Raw genomic sequence first — 18,038 nt, 5'->3', positions numbered from 1 at the left:
GAAAAGGCAAGACTTGCTGAGGAGCAGAGACTCGCAGAGGAGCAAGCTAGGCTCGCGGAGGAAGAGGCAAGACTCGCAGAGGAGCAGAGACTTGCAGACGAGAAGCTTGCAGCAGAGAAGTTTGCAGCAGAGAAGCTTGCAGAGGGAAAAGTTAAGGAGAGTACTGAGGTTGCAGATAATGCATTGGATGGCAAAGAACGTCGGTCGCCGTTTCCCGAATTGGAAAGCCCCATACTAGGCGCTTCGCATGTTGAACTTCAACAATCCGTGGGCGTCTCAAGTGGTTGGCCACTTCCTGACACGGAGGCTGGTTCTCATACCTCTGTGTCCCTGGAAGGTGCAGGCGCAACCCAGCCCCCTGTTTCGCCATTATCTATTGAGCCTATAATGATCAAAAGAGTCACGCCGCAATTGGTCGATCAACAATCTCTTTCGTCGCCCAATGACCGGAGCACCGAGCCTCCAACACCACCAATCCAGGATTCTCCTCGCTTCGAAGATAGCAAGAGTACTGGTCTTGTTGCCAGCTTGCGAAGCTCTCTCCTCGGAAAACCCCCTTTGCCTCCGAAAACCGCACCGTTGCCATCTACCCCTGTGAGGAACGCCCCGACTCACTTTTCGTCACCTTCCCCTCGGGCTTCGCCCTTGAGAACCAGTTTTAAGGAGAACCTGGGCTCAACATCGCCCGCACCGTACCAAAAGCCCGCATCCTACTTTGCTGCTGTTGGGATCAAAGGTGCTCCTTCTAGAGACAAAGCCCTACCTTCACCCCCGGTTCCTCCCAAGGGTTCTCGAGCCTCCGGCGATCGATTCTCCTCGCCACGATCATCAGCTTCGCTTGTCCCTTTGGCTGACGAATCATGGGAAGCAATTTCCACTTTCTTCAGGCCCTTACCTAAATCAAGTGATCGCGTGAATGCCGATGCTCAGGTGCTGTTGGGGAAAGGCGGCGACGAAACGAAAATCAGAACCCTCAAACGCCAGATATGGGAGATCACAGGTGATGGAAAGAAGCAAGATCTTCCCGTCAATCAAGAGTATATTCTGTACGAGGGAAGCATGTACTTGTGCGTGCATATGTTTGAGGCAGACGGCAACGTGCGTTCTGAGATCCACCTCTGGTGTGGTGATGACGTTCCCGATGCGGCCATCGACGATGCCCAGCCCTTTTCTCGACGAATGGCGAAGGAAAATGGATGCAAGCTCGAAATTATTAAGCAAGGCAAGGAGCCAGCGCGGTTCATTCAGGCTCTAGGTGGCATTCTCATCACGCGTCGTGGTTCTAGCTCACGATCCAGTTCCTCTGCTATTTTCATGCTCTGCGGACGGAAGCACCTAGGACAGATGGTGTTCGATGAAGTGAACTTCTCGCCTAGCAGCCTTTGCTCCGGCTATCCTTTCGTGATCTCCGCTATGTTCGGCAAGTTGTTTCTTTGGAAAGGACTCGGCAGCTCGGCAGAAGAAATTGGTGCTGCGCGCTTGATTGGGATGGATCTCGGCCTCACGGGTGAATTCGAGGAAGTAGGTGAAGGAGAAGAGCCAGAAAGCTTCTTTGAAGTCTTCCCGCAGTACGAAAGGACGGCAGATGAGAAGGGCGCCAATGACTGGCGACTGAAGCCCAAGCTTGACCGGTATCGCACGCGACTGCTTCGTGTGGACCATGAGCTTGGTCAGCAGCGGGCTGGATTCTGGATGCGTCGAGCCGGTTCACCCTCCCCAATTACTCGTCCAAACGATACCGTGCAAGAGGTGGATCCATTTTGTCAGAAGGACATCAATGCCAAAGGAATCTACGTCCTTGACACCTACTTTGAGATTTATGTGTAAGTTGCCTCCGGGATCCGAACGACTCGAGGTCGCACGCTAAACACATGTTGACAGGATTGTGGGTGAACAAGCCTCAGCCCGCGCAGCTGAATTCGCTTCAGCGGTCTATTTTGCGCATGAATACAGCATCCTAGCGGCCTCTTTCCAAGATCGACCATTCATCCCGAAAACCTTCGTCTCCCTCGGCGGAGTTCCCGAGAGCTGTAGCAGTGTATTCCGCAAGTGGAACACGAGCTCGTGGCAAAGTATTCCGCAAGTGCTCCCTCTGAACGCGGCAATCGAGGCGCTTCGCAACCCCTAAATTCTGACCACCTTTACTTTCCTTCCGATATTCTCAAGAGCATCATACCCTGATTTGTCTTCGGTATCTCTCTTTCTTCTGTTTCTCTTCCTTTCTTTTCGTTTTGTCTGTCGTTGATTATAGCGTCTTTGCATTTAGATCGTGCATATACTGGTCCGCACCGGAATGGTTCCTGGCAACAAGGTTTGAGGGGGAAGTGATGGAGGTGTGAACATAGAAAGTCTGGACAGTGGAGTGAAAAGGCGACCTTTTTTACGGCAAGTGTGTATGTGTCAGTGTACAGTATTAGGTTTAGGTTCAAGTTTTCAAACCAGCTTGGCATTATCAGAAGACTGCGTACTTATTGGTTACTGAGAGAGGATCATGAGGCTTGCTTGGATGCATCTATGGTAATACTATTCAACTAAGGGAGCGTGTAATCAAACATATTCAATTCCAGGGAATGCGGAAGAACGGCAATCAAGTGTCAGAAGACTATTACAGTGAGCTAGTTGACTTAGTTACCTTCAAAGATAAAGATAAGAAAAGTTGTGATGGGCAATCGACCCACCGCGGCTCGTCATCGGCCGTTAATTTCCACCCCGCGCGCTCATTTAATTTTCGCCCCTCAGTGTCGCGCTGATTTCACCTCTATCTTTCTCCGCTCACTCACTCACACACTCATTCTTCACTCTCTTCATTGTTGTGAGAGACTTGAGCGTCTCTCTGTATAGGTCAGTATGCCTTGATTGAGCCTCAATCGGACAGAATAACCACCGTCAACACCATCACCACCACCATGGACCCCGCTATCCTTCACAAACTTTCGCAGCTCGATCCCGCCGTGCCCTTTCGCGCCACCACCGATCATTTGCATCACACCTGGGCCAGGACATTCTATTCCCGACCGGAGCTCTACGTCCGTCCGCAATCTTTGGCTGAGATCCAGAAACTCGTCACCCTCGCCCGTCACTGTCGCCGTCGTCTTGTCACCGTTGGTAGTGGCCACTCCCCTTCGGATCTGACTTGCACCTCCTCCTGGCTGGTCAACCTCGATGATTTCAGTCGCGTGTTGGAGGTGTCGCCTGAGACCGGCGTGGTCACCGTGCAGGCTGGAATACGCTTGAGGGACCTAGGAAAGCAGTTAGAGAAGCATGGCCTCACCTTGTCGAATCTGGGTAGCATCGATAGTCAGTCGATTGCGGGAGTCATTTCGACGGGCACACATGGGAGCTCCTTACAGCATGGTCTGATCTCGGAATGCATTGTGTCCCTGACACTCATGCTGGCTAATGGGCAAGTGGTGCGATGCAGTCCAACGAATAATCCCGACCTCTTCCGCGCCGCCCTTATCTCCCTCGGTGCCCTGGGCATCATTGTCGAGGTCACGTTACAAGCTGAGCCCACCTTCAAGGTCGCATGGCGACAGTCCCGCCGGAAGCTTTCGAGCGTTCTGGATGAATGGTCGACTGGACTGTGGACCACGCATGAGTTCGTACGGGTCTGGTGGATGCCGTATGAGAAGAGCGCGGTCGTTTGGCATGCAGACAAGACCGATCTTCCGGTGCGCCCTCCACCGAAGACGTTTTATGGGGAAACCGTGGGTTACCACATTTATCACAACCTGCTGGCCCTGGCAAATTACTTCCCTCGTATCCTGCCATGGGTCGAGTGGTTTGTCTTCGGCCTGCAGTATGGATTCAAGGAAGAAACCAAGGTCACGGAAGCCGTGGAGCCGGCCCGCGACGGTCTGCTCATGAATTGTCTCTACTCGCAGTTCGTTAACGAGTGGGCTCTTCCCTTGGAGAAGGGACCGGAGGCTATCACCCGGCTTTCTGCTTGGCTAAACGGCGATGCTGAAACGGCACGTATTCCATTCTCTGTCGACGGACTCTGGGTGCATTGTCCGATCGAAGTCAGAGTTGCCGACTCTACACTCAATAAGAACCCCCGCCCATTCCTTGATCCTAGTCGCTCTGACGGTCCGACCTTGTATCTTAATGCGACTCTCTACCGTCCTTATCATCGGGATCCCCCCTGCACGGCTCGCTACTACGAGGCTTTTGAATGGCTCATGCGTGAGATGGGAGCCAGACCGCACTGGGCCAAGAACTTCGTCGCAACGCGCGATGAATTAAGGCAGCTGTACGGTGGCGGCATGGACGAATGGATGAAGGTGCGCCAAGATGTTGACCCGGATGGAATGTTTCTGGGCGAGTGGCACCATCGCAATCTGAACTTGTCCGTTGGTGAGTCAACTGCTACGGAAGAAAGCCTCCCTCTTCTCGAACGGGAGAAGGCTCGTCGGAAGGCAGGTGTCCGCGGGGCGGGCGACGGCTTGGAGTGGATTGGTGACAAGAGTTGGCAAACGAAGCACGCAGGTGTATCCTTGTCCTTGCTCGAAAAGGAAAAGTCCTTTGCTTCGGTCGAAAGCACGGGTCTGAGTCCTCCCACAACCGCAGCCAGTGATGAGAGCTTCGACCTTCTTGCAACCGGTGAGGCTAGCATTGTTCTTCCTGATCGCCACTCGTGATCATCAATAGAGTAAAGACAATGAGATGGTGAGGAGTAAACACCTGAGCGCGGTAGTATGCGAAGTAGTAGGTAGTCATGGGTGGTGGGACAAAATGAGTAAGCCAATGGATCTTGTTGGCCGGTGATTATTTTTGACAATCCATGTACTTTTCAATGTATATTCTTTCCATTGATTTCTTCCACCTCCCAGATATTTGATGTGTTACAGAGAACGCACGGTCACTTTTCAGGCCTGGTTTTGACTGATCGAGTACAAATGCCATGCATCTTCACCTCGTCGACTCTTCCTCTGATTAGCTGCTCCTTGTTTGCTACATCCCGAGTATGAGCTGGCATGCGGTGAATGACAATGGACTTTGAGGGTGCGTTCCATCTCTCGTTCACTTGCTCATTGGGCTCAACTGAAGGAGTTTTCGGGGTAATGGGACTCCGTCGCGAGTATCCGGGTCTCATCGGAGCGGCTGATCCTCCTCGTCGACTATCGGCATTGTTTACTCCCTAGTAGGATGACCCTGGATTACTTGAAAGGTCATCGGCTCCTTCACTTCTGTGGTATAACGCCGGGTCGCGTAGGAGTGTTCGAGCCAACATAGTCCACGCTCGGTGCGCGAGGGTCGTTCCGGCAATGACGATTTGAGGGCGGGTGCGTTTTTAGGCTGTGTATAATACGCCCAAATTATGGTATAAGGTTGCTTTCAAGGCGGGAGACCTCCTCTACCTTGGGAATAATTGTCGGCATCCAAGACGTCAGCACTAACTACTACTCCTCCCCGCCAACCGCTAACTAATGGCATTTGCTTGCTTCTGCTGGGAATCTTACTCGATCTGGAGAGGCGCAAGGTCATCAATTCCGGCTCTTTCATTTTCTGCGAAAAAAAGGCTTGGCCCGTCTTTTCCAGGAGCGCAAAGAAATGTGATCATGCTAGGTTATGCCATGCAATGCAGGTGATACCAGGATAGGGCTTCTGGCAACTAGTGACTAGAATGGATGAATGGAGCGAGATGTACAGTACAGTACAGTACAGTATAGGCCGCTGTTTCCATTGTCCTGAAGATCATCATGAGACCTGGTCGGTATGGTGCCCGTTCGGGTTCCCTTTGGGGAGGTGAAAAGAGAATTGAGCGTATTGATGCTCGGACTCTCCGAGCTCAGTATCAGCTTTATTGTTGGCAGGCAGTGGAGCTGGAGCCCCCGCGGCCGCGGGCACCTCACTTGGGCACTGCTGGCACTGGCACCGCACCTGGGGGTCGGTGGGGGGCACTGCCTGGGGGCGGGCACTGCACTGGGCTGGCAACTGGCAGGGCACTGGCATAGTCACGTTCCTTCCTAATTGGGCTTTCTCTCTTCCGAATGGATCCATTCTTTTCAATCGCATTTTCTTATCATCTTCATCAGGTTCTTCATCTTCATCTTCTTGTTCCTCTTCTTTCGCTACTTTTTCTCATGCTCTAATTTGTTTGATGCTCTTCTTCTCTCCATTCGCCCAATCCTGGCTTTATCCCCGCCCGAAATCATCTGCCTCACCAGAATCCAAGAAGGGCCAGAAATATACCCATGATGAGATTGGCGATTACCACCAGAGAAAGCCGAGGCAGCTCAGTTCATCCCCGTCGCTTGACTGCGCCACGAAATTGTGACAGAAGATTATCTCAGTTGCAGCTCAGCATTGTTCAGCGGCCACAGGAAGCGGGGCTGGGATAAAGTATAGTAAAAGGCTTCACTAGACGGACAAAATCGCCGCTTCTTGCAAGTGAGTCACTGAGCGAGTATCTGCAGGGTGGACGGGCCTTTGCTGCACCCAACTCATGCGGTTCGCTCGCACCCACGCAAGATCCTCGAGCCCCTCCCTTCCCCCTCTCACCAAGTGTGGCAAAGAGAGGAAATGATCAGTAGCCCGCGACGCAGGTCTCCTTGCCCTATATCACAGAATCACCTCCCGAAAGTTCCTATAATTGATGGTGGTTGGTGGCGGAGGGCGGTTATGGTTGAATCCCAGGTTCGAGGAAGCCCAATGTGATGCTCCTGTCTAATCAATCAACCTTGCTGACCATCACAGACGGACGGCAATGCAAGATACAGGTTGAAGGATCGGCAAGGCAAATGCGAGAATGGAACAGACATTCTATTGTAATTCTCTGTGGTCTATTTCACTTGTTCTCTCTTTCTCTTCGCGTTGTCTTGCCTATTGTTTTCCTTCCCGTTTCTTTTCTTTTTTTATCCTTCTTCTTTATTTCTCTTTTCTTTTTCTTTTTGGGTTTTGGCGTCCACCGGAGCAGGTGCACGGAATCCTACGCACAACACTAAGCGCGGTTAACACCTTCTGCGAAACTCGGATTATGCGGTATTTCCTGTAAGACCAGCGAGCCGTGCTCCCCAAACGATGATGATGCAGGCGTACTTGGCCGATGCTCCCTCGATCAATCTTTGCAGCCTCGATGACGAACAATGCTATTGCTACGGTTGGCTCATGCCGGTGCTATTGATCAGCATCACAACATTACATCAGGTGATCACCTGAAGACATGCACTGCGAGCTCTACTCTTCTTCGTGATTGCTACTGTCTGGCTCTCGCACAACAGCAGTGGCCCTGCCAGGCCTCCGCATTGAGATACGCATAGATACCGAAGGAGTTGACTTTAGAAGTGATACCCCTGCTTTTGTTTAGACAAGCTGCACCACTGCACTTTAAGCTCAAGACGGTTAGCTCTCTTAGAACACATGAGCAGCTTGCAGCATATGCTAGGAAGCGTGCAACGGTACCGACTTTCCCGCGACGCAATCTGAAGGGGTCTAGTGAGGTCCCGCTACGTATCATCACCACTATAGCTCGTCAAGCTGAGCATTCTAGGAAGGCTGGTTGTTTTGACAGGCGCGGGAAAGAGAACAATTCCAGCCGAAAATTACGGAAACTCGAAAAAGCAATTGTCGGCCCATACTATTGGGTCGATGCTGCTGGTCACCTTGGCGTAACGCTGAGCCCAGTGCGAGGCACGCGCTCATCAACGACTCGAGAGTAGTCAGAGTGTGTGATGGCGCTGGTCATCCGTGTACCAATGGCAACTATGGAAGTGTTCGAGAGTCGCTCATGAGGCATAAGCTGATGATGCTGAAGGCTCCAGCCCGTTTGAAACCATTTATCCTACAGCGGCATTGTCTGGCCGTGAGCCGACTCACCGGTAACCGGTTTTAGAGCCTATGTTATGATCGGGCCAAAAAGAAATTTTGAAGAATAGGGAGATGATGTATGACAGCCACGGAAACCGGAGCAAGATGCACGTTTGCGGGTTCAAGCCAGCGGACGACTTTCCTCCGGCACCGGAAGGTCTTCAAGGCTCCCACGAGAATTACGGGAGAGAGAAAGGGAGAGAGTCAGGTTGAGCCTTGAGGGCTTACCTTACTCTGGTTTTGGCTGCCCAAATGACCAGGGTCTTACCCGGTTAGTGCCGACAAGCGGTGCGGTGGCAGCGATGCGTATCCATCCCGTGGTAGCTCTGACGGCTCGGACCGTCGCCAGGCGTGAATACTGGCTACTGGCTACTGGCTACTGGCGTGTCTCGCGCCAGCGAATTTTTATCTGGTCACCTGTATCAACTAGCCAAATGGGCAGAAACCCCCCCAATCCCCCCGTGGTTGCGGGGGACTCCCTGGTGTACGTACCTGCTAGGCTACCACAGCCACACACAACGGCCTGAAGGACGTCAAGCGACCGGTCCGGTTGATATCGTGACAAGCTGCTTCACCACGTCACCATCATCACTGTCCTAGCGATATACGTCCGATTCGGGCGGGGTCGTCATGTCGACATGCGTGCGCGGGGCTGCGTTGGGGTAAGACATGATATCAATAATATTTGATAGATATGTCTCTCAGCCTCTTTGTCCCTTGTCAGGTCCTCGCACCCCCACCTGCTTGTTCCTCTCGAGCGGCAGTCTGACATCCACTACCCCTCCCGGGGCCTCCTCCTCCTTCCTCCTCCTCCGACTGAAAACGCCTTGCTCTCGATTAGTCAGACTTCAGACCAAAGTTCTCATATCAGACCCTTCCTGCCACCTTGATCCTTGGCGGGCGTTCAATTGCATCTCACTCCCCCGTACATGTTTCAACTTTTCCTGGCTTGTTCGATGCAAAGATGTCTCGTCAACCTAGCTTGCGACCCAAGTCTTACATTCCTGGTTATCCAGATGCCATGTATAATCTTGCTGCGGTGACCACCTTGAAACAGCTTGAGTCCCGCGTGGGGTTGGCAGACGAGAAGCATGACCAGCGTGTTTTTCGAGTCAAGCGCAAGCATGTCTTGAAGGCATGCGATCGTTGCAGAGTCAAGAAGACCAAGGTTTGTGAAGCATTGGTTGTTCCTAGGACCCTGTGTGCATCTTTCTCTACCATAGCACGAGCTTGCGGTCTGCGGTGATACTCATGGGATATTAGTGTGATGGGAAACAGCCATGCAACCGTTGTTCTGCGTACAACCATCCATGTCTCTTTCGGGAGAGGAAGGCTACGCAAACCAAAGTATACTCACGAGGGTCAGTTTCGATCCTTTTCTGCACTAATATGATATCTATCAAGGATCCCAGGACTGACTGGTGGATTGGCACATGTCTAGATTCGTTGAAATGCTCGAGTCGCATCACTCTCTGGTGGTCAAAGCACTTCAGCGGCTTTATAAGCTTTGCGTCAACAAGGAGGACTTCCCTGGGGAGCCACTGCAGGACGCACCCGACGGTTATCCTCTGACGCACGCTATCCTAGACCGGTTAGGTCTAATCAAGCAAGCCGAGGAAAATGCGGACGAGCCGGAGGAAGAATCCGAAGACCTCCAGTACTTACGATTTCTTTCAACCTCGACTGATAGTAGCGCCACAACAGATCCATCACCCGAACCTGCCACCCCTCCTGAGCCTTCACCAAGTGAATGTAGTCCCGTGCTCGCTTCGCCCAAATGCAGCGACCCGTGGAGATGGGACATGCAGCCAGTTCAGAATATCCACTCAGGGGCGTATCAGAGCTATCAACCACACACAGGTTATCAGACTATGGCATTCCCTCGCCCACATTTGGAACCTATGGCCCTTGCATGCGAACTGAAGTGCACGGATACTGGGCCATCGATGACTGCTCATGAGCAGCCATGTTACTACTATGTTGGTACCGACTCTGGCGCAGAATCCAGCAAGAGCTCCGGGCTGCCGGTCGGCCTAATGCAGCAACAACCTGTAATTAGATCCGGCATGTCCGTGAGCCTGATGAGTGATTATGCCTTGCACGTCCCTGAACAGCACGCTATCTATCCACCTCCTACGACCAGCTGGTCATATCGTTGTGATTAGCATAGCGGATAATCATAGAACCTGGGCACTCTGTCAAATCCCTGTCCCTCGTACTAGTGTACACCTTTCATCTCGTGATGTAACTGCACAGAGACAGGGTGAAAGCCACTCTGCCCATCATCTATCTCTCATTGACTGTGTCGCTTTGCCTATCTTGAAGATTTCATTTGCAGCATGGTGTTTACGATCACGTTCATATACCCCAAGTCAGTTGTTATTTCTACGACGTGGGATGGCTATATACTCTGACTACAACAGGAATCTCCTTTTTCTTCTTAGAGACTAACAATCAAGCTTTCCGGGGCCTTCTACTACACTCCATGTTCCAGTTGCGAAACAGAACCTCGGGTCGAGTTCACTCCTCGCCTACACTACCCAATGCTTTTTACTTCCCGCACCGCACACCTGATGTGCCTGATCGAGTCAGACGAGGACTAAAGACCCAACATAAGATGCCATCACCAGGAGGTCCAAGCAGGCTCAACCTGGCTACAAGGGCTATAGACAGTGCGGGGACCCCTTGATATCTCGATCAAATCTTGATTCTCCAGATTTCCTCTTTGGAAAGATCTACCCTTACTGGAAACCTGAAACTGTGAGCTTTACTAGTTGTAGCTACCAGCAACCTACCAAAGAACGGAAAGAAACAGGTACAGGGGTTAGTGCGCAATGGCAGAGATAAAGTACGCACCCCAAAAAAGACAAAAGAAAGCAAAGGAAAGAAGAAGACGACTGTGTGCATGAACATTGAATCCGTATTAGCTATTTTCAAGGACTCATAAGTACAATCAGCCGGTCAGTAGTCACGTCAGCCTGGAAAGCCGAACAGGCACAGACTCTGCCCACGCTAAATAGCAAAGAAATAGCCGTTGATCCGGCGATGACCGCCATGGAGTCTCATCAAGTATGACCTCCTTGTCCAGCCCATATCCCCTTGGAATCAAAACGACCCAAGCCCTCTGAATGCCACTCGAAAACAAGACACATAGATGCCAATGATGATGAACGAAAACCTAGGTATATTCTTTACTCAAAAACATTGAAAATGGTTTAAAAAAAAAAAAAAAAAAAAAAAAAAACTGAAAAAGAGGTAAGAAGATCCATTCCCGAAGCAAGATCAAACTAAGACAAGGGATGGTGAGCAAAGGGAAAGAAAATAAAGGAAAAGAAAAGGAGAGCTAAAGGTATCATAGGACTTTCTTTTTTTTTTCTTTTCTTCCTTTCCACGTATAGGTTGGGTTTATATGTTTAACTTTGTTTCCCTTAGGACGGACGGGTGGGAAAACATAACCTCCCTCCGATTATGACGTTCCCTTTAATGCAAATATGCCCTTCAATCATCATCATCGATATCCGTCTCCGTGTTCGTGTCACTAGTATCGCCTGCATCACCATCGGTATCACTCTCCTCGTCCTCGCTAGACTCCGCCGAAGGCTTCTTGGCCTTCTTCTTGGGGGCTTGGCCGGTCTTTAGGGCTTGCATTTGGCCGGCTATCGAGTCTATGATTTTAGAAATGGTTAGGTTCTCACGGTCTTTGATCATTTGTGTAAGAAGGCGTTTGTTAGGGAACTCACCCTCATCAGGCTCACTGATATCATCTTCCTCGTCCAACGCCGCAGCCTTGGCGGGATCGTCGATGTGCAGGGTGATTTCCATCTTCGTGTCGAGGCCCAAATAACTGTCGCAGAGCATGTGCATCACAAAAGTGAAGTCACCGACCTGGGGTGGAGCCTGGAACTGCATCTTGAGGGTCTGCACGTTGAATGTGGGCTTGCCGGTGACGGGGTCGAAGAGTGGCTTGTCAAATGTGGTGAAGGTGAAGGGGGGCACAGCCATCTTGCCCTGTTTGGCGTCGGCCAGGAAGATATGCCAGCGCGGGGAGTGGTCGCGGGCGAGGTAGGGGGCGTGCGCGAGCGGAGGTTGAACGGGTTCGGACTTAGCTTCTTCCACCCTCTGGCCGTTCACCACCTTTGTCTTCTTGCCGTTGCGGCCCATGATAGCGTCGAGGTCATCCTCGTCGGGATCGATGTCTTCGAGGTCGGCGGAAGTAGGGGCGGGGGCGTTGGCGGAACCGGGGGGGATGAAGCGCGCTTTGACGACGAGTTGCACCAGACTGCTCGGCGTGATGACCTTCTCGCCCATCACCTTGAAAAAGGCCCGGGAAACCTCGAGAACGGGGAGTTGTTTGGCAACGTTGATGGCGGTCGTGTATTGCTTCTCATTCAGGAGGCCGGCGCCTACGGTGAGGCTGTAGCGCTCGGCTTCCGGGATGGACATGAACTTTTGCACGGTGAAGTGTTCCTTGTTGTCGGCACCTTCGATAGTCTGCACGAGTTTCGCCGTGAAGTGCGGCAACTGGAGGAGTGGAGAGGAGCCAGGTGCGACGGCTTGGATGATGTGCTGTGCGGTGCGGAAGGATCCGAGGATTGGTCGGAGATTACCAAAGGCTAGGGCGATGGCCGTGAAAGCTTCGTTCAGTGAAAGGGCGATAGGGGCGGCTTCGTATTTTTCTGAGTTGGGATCAGTATGTTGTAAATCCCATGTAGCTGATTGAGGGAGAGTTCTGACTTACCTCCGTTGAGCGTGGCGTCTCCCAGATCAACGCGACCGAGATAGGCCCAGAGTAACGCCAGCGCCTTCCGTCTGCTCGAATCATCGAGTCCCTTGATGACCGCGCGGTCCTCAGGAGTCAGATACGAGGAATCTTCCGCCAGGACCTTCTTCTCAAGCTTCGCCAATCCAGCATCGGACCGGGGTCCTTGCAACATCTCCTTAAACTCATCGCCGGAGGACAGCGCATTGATTATTCCGCCATCGGTGATGTCGTCTCTGTATTCCCGGAAGATGTTTCCAGCACTTGCGACGAGAACGCGCTCCTTGGTGTAACGCTGCGAGCCGTACCACCAGCGGCCGACAATGTATGGGAGAAGAACGCCAAGCAGAGCACCATAGACCAGCAGGGTGTACTTGGAGTAGCCTTCCGAGACAATGAACGTGGGAAGAGCAATACCGATGCTCATGCTCTGCTTGCCGTCTGGGTGGCCGTACTGAATGTAGTTGTTGCGAACTTCCTCGTCGGTCAATGCCTTGTAGGCCTTGGTGAGCTCGACGAAGCGCTCGTTGAGCATCTCGATGGTCTCATTCTTGGCGGGATCGGGGCGGATCTTGTCGGGGTGGTAGACGAGTGAAAGGCGCTTGTAGTGCCTGGAGATCGCTTTCTCGTCGGCGCTCTGGTAAGAGACAAATAATGCCGGTTAGAACCGTTCGCAGGGATACTCCGTTCGCGAGGGACTCACCCGTGAGATACCAAGAATGTCATACGGATCCCATATCTTGGGTACTGTCCGTGCTGTGACGACGATCAAATATGCCATCCAAGCCATGACAGCGTAGCCCACCACGACTGTGACAATGCGCTTGATCCGACGTTCCTTGCGCAGACGCCTGCGCTTCTGCGCGTCAATGAGGTCGCCATGTTCGGGCTTGAAGTCTGATTTTATCCGCGGTGCGGTGTTCTCCAGTCCTACACAAAATAGCCAATCATCAGTTTCGGGAGATCCCAAGTTGCACCATAGAGGCGATGTTATGGTCCGGCACTCACCCTTGCTCGGCCGGAGGAGATTGTACGTCAGAGGGAAAGTGACGAGACTCGTCAGGGTGAGGACGAAAAAGGGGAAGAATTGTCCCTGGCAATACCTGTCAGCTTCTCTTCCAGCCCGCAAGCCCGTGGAGATCCTACCTTGTCGTCATAGTTGTAGTCTGTCGACATGGTGCAGTAAATTTACAATGGACACGGTCGCCCGCTGCGGGCAGGACGAGGGACAAAGAGTGCAGCTCCTGGGCTCAAAATATGTGACAGGAAGTTGGATATATGTCCAATAAGGGGAAAAGGTGAGTGGAAAGCAGCACAGATTAAGTCGTTGAGCTGGTGGTCATGATCTCCCTACCAGTCAACGGTGAAGGAGTGTCGTGTGGTGGAAGAGGAAGAAGAAGACCACGACGGAGCATGTCCCGAACGATTAATTATCGTATCGGCGTCGGTCGTGCCTTGTGATCGACCGTGTCCTTTCCAGGGCGGCGGCGGAGCTCACCGCCTACTACTTCCAGCATTCAGGGTCAAGCCTCTTCCCGCTTTTCAGTTAGTTAATTCAAGCCATTTACGGAGTAGCTGAATGACGATGTAGACCAGAATGTGTGCGGGAAGACGTTAATTTTAATGTATCTTGTACTGTACAGAACCTCTGAAGGGTCATCGTGTACATCTAAAAAAAAAAAAAGAAACATTCTATCTACCACGGAGTTGATAATGTTAGATCTCCGGTACTGACATCAACAGGCCATACAACAAGCATTCATGTCTGTCTGAGCTTTCATTTCATCATAAAAAAAACCCCATAACCTTTTTTGACCCCCATTTTTGGATAAAACATCTGTTTTTAGAACGCCAGCTCAAAACACTTTTGTCCAGCTGTCATGTCCTCATTTGTCTATCGAGCACCAGGGGCCCCAGCCCTGAGGAGAAAAGGCGTGAGAATGGGAGATGACCTCGCCAAGGCTGTGTAGACGGAGGTGCAGGAATGAACTCCACGCCAGCACCAAGCCAAGCTTGCGAAGGCAGGGAACTCAAGCATCACAATCCAGAGGAGCTGAACCGAGACACGAACTCAACCCACCCACAAACTCGGCAATGCCCGATAGCTAGAAGACATCGCTGCTCTCGACGTCACCAAGTCTTGCGAGGAAATATCTCTATACCAAAGTTCAGATGGCCAGGCCGTTCAGAAGACCAATCCAGATATAACCCCCCTCTTCGGGGAGTCTGATCCTTCATTGCTGCAAGTCATTGGCCTGGATAGTACCCAGTGAAATCTGGCTTCTCGAAGCCTCTCGGGAGGCTGGTGGGATCGCCGTTGGCTTTCGTCCTGCTGATGTCGTCGAGTTGTAGTGGCTGCAAAGGATGGAACAGCCCGGCTCGAGGATCCAATTTCAATTGAATTTGTTTTCAAGATCCATGCCATGTTGGAGATGCCCGTTGGGATATATTTCTTCATACTTTTTCTTTTTTTACTTTCCACCGTCTGACTGACACTTTTGAATCGTTGTGCTTTCAAAAGGGCCGACGATTTCCGAATATTTATGCGCGTCATCCAGGTAGTGCGTTCAGAGACTGGGGACTAAGAAGGTAGCGAGTTAGCTTCGATAGTCTATTGATGAATTGAAAAAGAGCCAGGGGAAGAAGACAACTCACCAGTCGATGTAATCAAGCCCACCGAAATACTCCAGCATCCGATAGCAAAGGCCCACGTCGTCACCGGGTTCACCACCAAAAAGTCGACACTGCTCCGCCTCTATGTGGGAGGTTTCCAGCCTCATCGTGCGATGTCGAGTCTGCCATATGAAATCCCCATGGTGCCAGGTCGGGGCGGGAATTTCATGGTAGTCGAAAGCCGAAGGTAGGACTGAATTGAGAGGTCGGGAGAAAGCTTCGATGAGGTTGAGGCGATTGTTGTTGTTGGTGATGCTGCTGCTGCTGCTGCTGCGATTTCGAGAGCGCGGACGAGTGCGACGCCTGTTGTGCCTCTGGCCCATTCTCTAACAGTTCGCCAATATTTTTTCCGGCAGTTGGAGGAGGTTGATTATGTTGAAGGTTTTCGATTGTTTTGCAGCTCAAACCGAGGAGGCTTAAATAGACAAACAACCACCCACCACAAAACAATAGAGAACTGTTCTCGGGATATCTTTTGATTTATCAAACGGTAAGGAAAGGAGTGACCATCATCCCCGAGAAGGATGAGATGAGGTGAAGAGGGAGGAGAGGGGGAAGATCAGGAGATCGAAGGTTGCGGAGCTACTGTATATATACTTCTAGTGGTAGTATGACTCCGGCTGGCTTTGCCGAAGGAGTGTTGGGCGGTGGTGTGACTCACTAAACACTTAAGGTTACAGAGGTACTCAGTACCTCTAAAAAAAAAAAAAAAAAAAAAAACCCAAAACCCAAAACCCAAAACCTAACCAGGCAAAGAAAATCTTCACATCCGGCTTCGGGACCCACAATGCCTTCTGCCCCCTAGTCAAACAACTCCACACTGATGCAGACGTTATTGCCAAAATCTAGAATGCTAGGAATGGTGAAATTTGATCTAATGTTCACCCTGGATTGCGTAGTTCTGGTGGCTCCCTTTCCGCGGAGGATCCAAGGGTTGACTCCGCAGAGTTAGGGCTCATTGTTACAAATTTCCCTCTCTTTGAACTCCTGAGTCCTGAGTCACCTCATCAGGACCCCATCTGAGGTCTTAGGCCAAGTCAACTATTCTTTCTGTGCTGCTGAGGTGCTAGACTATTCTATTTTGGTCTTCTTTTTTGAGTTTCAACAAAGACTGAATTTTTCCCACTTCATTCTCGGCCTGACTTCTTGACTTGAATGCCTGACAGACCTGCAAAACTACTAACCAACTACCCAATTGAGGGGGGGGTCTTCCCAGCCATGTCAAAGAGAACCACAACTCATGAAAGGATATCCTGTTTGTAGTAATTACTGTATAAAGGCAACGTTGAAACCAGGCAACCAGGAGACATGGTAGCAAACCAGAAGAAATAAACGCAACAAAAATAAACGCAAAGCGTAAGTAGGCCAATAGAAGGGTGGTCTGACGCCATGCAGGCGGGATCCTCAAGCATTTCGGACCCGGACCAGGGAAGGAAGAGCAAACCATGCAGTGCTTTCTCTCACTCTCTCTTTCTCAGAAGTCTGCCTCTCCATGGAGGCTCTGACAATACCGTACGCCCGTCATCGTACACGCCCCTGTACCCTAACCTCCAGTGGCAATCAAGTGGAAACGATGCCGTAACGGGCCGAGCGGGTGATGAGATTTTATGTGACGCATGGTGCAAGATTGCTCAATTGTCAGGCCCTCAGAACTCACTCAGGTTAGGAATGAGTCGAGTGACAACATCCAACCACGGCAGGTTCGGCATGCATCGAGACTACGGGCGATATCGGGCTCGGGGCTTACTGTCCTGGGTCCGCGTCCGCGCCCTTTGTTCGTACACTATGTATGTACTGTAGGCACTAGGCATCCCTACTTTCCCCGTTTCATAGTACGAGGTGTGGTCTAGGATGTCGATTTGTGGGTTGCCGAAAGGCCGCCGAGAGCCTTAGAGCTCATAAAGTCCTTGGATCCTTTGTTGTTTCGGGATCGACGGCGCTTGGGTTGTCTTTGTGGATACTCGTGAGTTGGAATCTCATCACCTTCGTCGGAGTTGGAGAAGACTCAATCCTCTGTGGCTTTTGAGGTTATTATTGCCCAATGTAGCTTCCGTATTGTGCGATTGGGGGGCCGCGGGCGGGAAAAACTCTATAGTAGGTGGGTTTTGGGTTGAAATGGTCGGTTTGAAGTGTGCTGAATGCTGAATGCAGTTTTGTTTGGATAGTCTGGGATGTGCTCTCGCAGGCAGAATTAGATATGCAGCGTGTACTCCGTACTCATATGTATGTACTGTGCTTATTGAACGTGCTACCTTGGCGCAAGCAAGTACCGTATGCACTGTACATTTACCGGTAGTATCTTGATATTCATATTATGAGAAAAGTGCTAGGTAAGCGAATAAATTCTGAGCAATGTACTCCGTAATTGATTCGATTTTCTCTCTACTTTCTCCCTACGGATATTACTATGGATATGCTTCCTACAACTCAACATCTTTAAGCCATCAAGGCCAGCTCACAACAATTCATGTTACTCACCTCTGTGCGCAACCACTTGACTTTCTTGTCTGTTTACTTCGCAGGCTGAGGCATAATTCACTCAAGCATCCGAAGTTACGCCGTCTGCAGCAAGCATGCAGTCTGCAGACGCCTTCCTGCTCGTCTCAGCGACTCACAACGTGCAAGCACCTTAAAAGATATAGACCATAATAATACACTCCGTAGTCTGCTGCTCCATAACTCACCCCCCACGCCTGTTCCATGCTTTCGGTTCAAAACCCACTCGAGCCATGAAGTCGACACCACGTAGGCAGAACGGGGCATAAACAATACTCACGGAGTGCCTTTGCGAGACAGC

General features: G+C 51.2%; 5 protein-coding genes across 5 annotated transcripts in view; 3 read left to right on the top strand and 2 right to left on the bottom strand.

The window, feature by feature from the left end:
• Nucleotides 1-2,465, top strand: part of BO66DRAFT_429859 (putative gelsolin repeat protein) — a gene marked incomplete at its 5' end in the record, with an annotated part of 6,837 nt that extends 4,372 nt beyond the window's left edge. The window contains 2 exons of the mRNA XM_025650486.1: nt 38-1,823; nt 1,882-2,465. Of these exons, the coding sequence (XP_025502520.1) occupies nt 38-1,823; nt 1,882-2,128 (2,033 nt within the window). The 3' untranslated portion in view covers nt 2,129-2,465. The remainder of the gene's footprint in view (nt 1-37; nt 1,824-1,881) is intronic.
• Nucleotides 2,466-2,582: 117 nt separating this feature from the next.
• Nucleotides 2,583-4,812, top strand: BO66DRAFT_125277 (D-arabinono-1,4-lactone oxidase). The gene has a single exon (XM_025641940.1). It carries the CDS (start codon nt 2,907-2,909, stop codon nt 4,638-4,640), a length of 1,734 nt encoding a protein of 577 aa, XP_025502519.1. The 5' UTR covers nt 2,583-2,906; the 3' UTR covers nt 4,641-4,812.
• A 3,961-nt stretch (nt 4,813-8,773) lies between these two features.
• Nucleotides 8,774-9,974, top strand: BO66DRAFT_326542 (Zn(II)2Cys6 transcription factor domain-containing protein; the record flags this gene model as incomplete). Its single annotated transcript, XM_025643909.1, has 3 exons — nt 8,774-8,977; nt 9,073-9,170; nt 9,251-9,974. The coding sequence occupies 3 exons, from the start codon at nt 8,774-8,776 to the stop codon at nt 9,972-9,974; spliced, it is 1,026 nt and encodes a 341-aa protein (XP_025502518.1).
• Nucleotides 9,975-11,064: 1,090 nt separating this feature from the next.
• Nucleotides 11,065-14,061, bottom strand: BO66DRAFT_429856 (J domain-containing protein). Its single transcript, XM_025650485.1, has 6 exons — nt 13,715-14,061; nt 13,577-13,661; nt 13,272-13,498; nt 12,548-13,205; nt 11,550-12,485; nt 11,065-11,474 (listed from the first exon to the last, which is right to left on the bottom strand). The coding sequence occupies exons 1-6, from the start codon at nt 13,742-13,744 to the stop codon at nt 11,308-11,310; spliced, it is 2,103 nt and encodes a 700-aa protein (XP_025502517.1). The 5' UTR covers nt 13,745-14,061; the 3' UTR covers nt 11,065-11,307.
• An 897-nt stretch (nt 14,062-14,958) lies between these two features.
• Nucleotides 14,959-15,682, bottom strand: BO66DRAFT_125029 (uncharacterized protein). The gene is made up of 2 exons (XM_025641938.1): nt 15,224-15,682; nt 14,959-15,149 (listed from the first exon to the last, which is right to left on the bottom strand). Exons 1-2 carry the CDS (start codon nt 15,562-15,564, stop codon nt 15,119-15,121), a joined length of 372 nt encoding a protein of 123 aa, XP_025502516.1. The 5' UTR covers nt 15,565-15,682; the 3' UTR covers nt 14,959-15,118.
• Nucleotides 15,683-18,038: the final 2,356 nt, after the last annotated feature.

The sequence above is a fragment of the Aspergillus aculeatinus genome (assembly GCF_003184765.1).
Source record: "Aspergillus aculeatinus CBS 121060 unplaced genomic scaffold BO66scaffold_33, whole genome shotgun sequence".
Classification (NCBI taxonomy): domain Eukaryota; kingdom Fungi; phylum Ascomycota; class Eurotiomycetes; order Eurotiales; family Aspergillaceae; genus Aspergillus; species Aspergillus aculeatinus.
Note: the sequence above shows the minus strand (reverse complement) of the source record. Positions and strands in the feature narration are given on the sequence as shown.

Coding starts and splice junctions, on each gene's coding strand:
- BO66DRAFT_125277 (XM_025641940.1), top strand. CDS start 2,907: ATGGACCCCGCTATCCTTCACAAACTTTCGCAGCTCGATCCCGCCGTG.
- BO66DRAFT_429856 (XM_025650485.1), bottom strand. CDS start 13,744: ATGTCGACAGACTACAACTATGACGACAAG. Junction 13,206..13,271: donor ACATTCTTGGTATCTCACGG/GTGAGTCCCTCG, acceptor GTCTCTTACCAG/AGCGCCGACGAGAAAGCGAT. Junction 11,475..11,549: donor TATCAGTGAGCCTGATGAGG/GTGAGTTCCCTA, acceptor CTAAAATCATAG/ACTCGATAGCCGGCCAAATG.
- BO66DRAFT_125029 (XM_025641938.1), bottom strand. CDS start 15,564: ATGGGCCAGAGGCACAACAGGCGTCGCACTCGTCCGCGCTCTCGAAAT. Junction 15,150..15,223: donor GGGCTTGATTACATCGACTG/GTGAGTTGTCTT, acceptor CTACCTTCTTAG/TCCCCAGTCTCTGAACGCAC.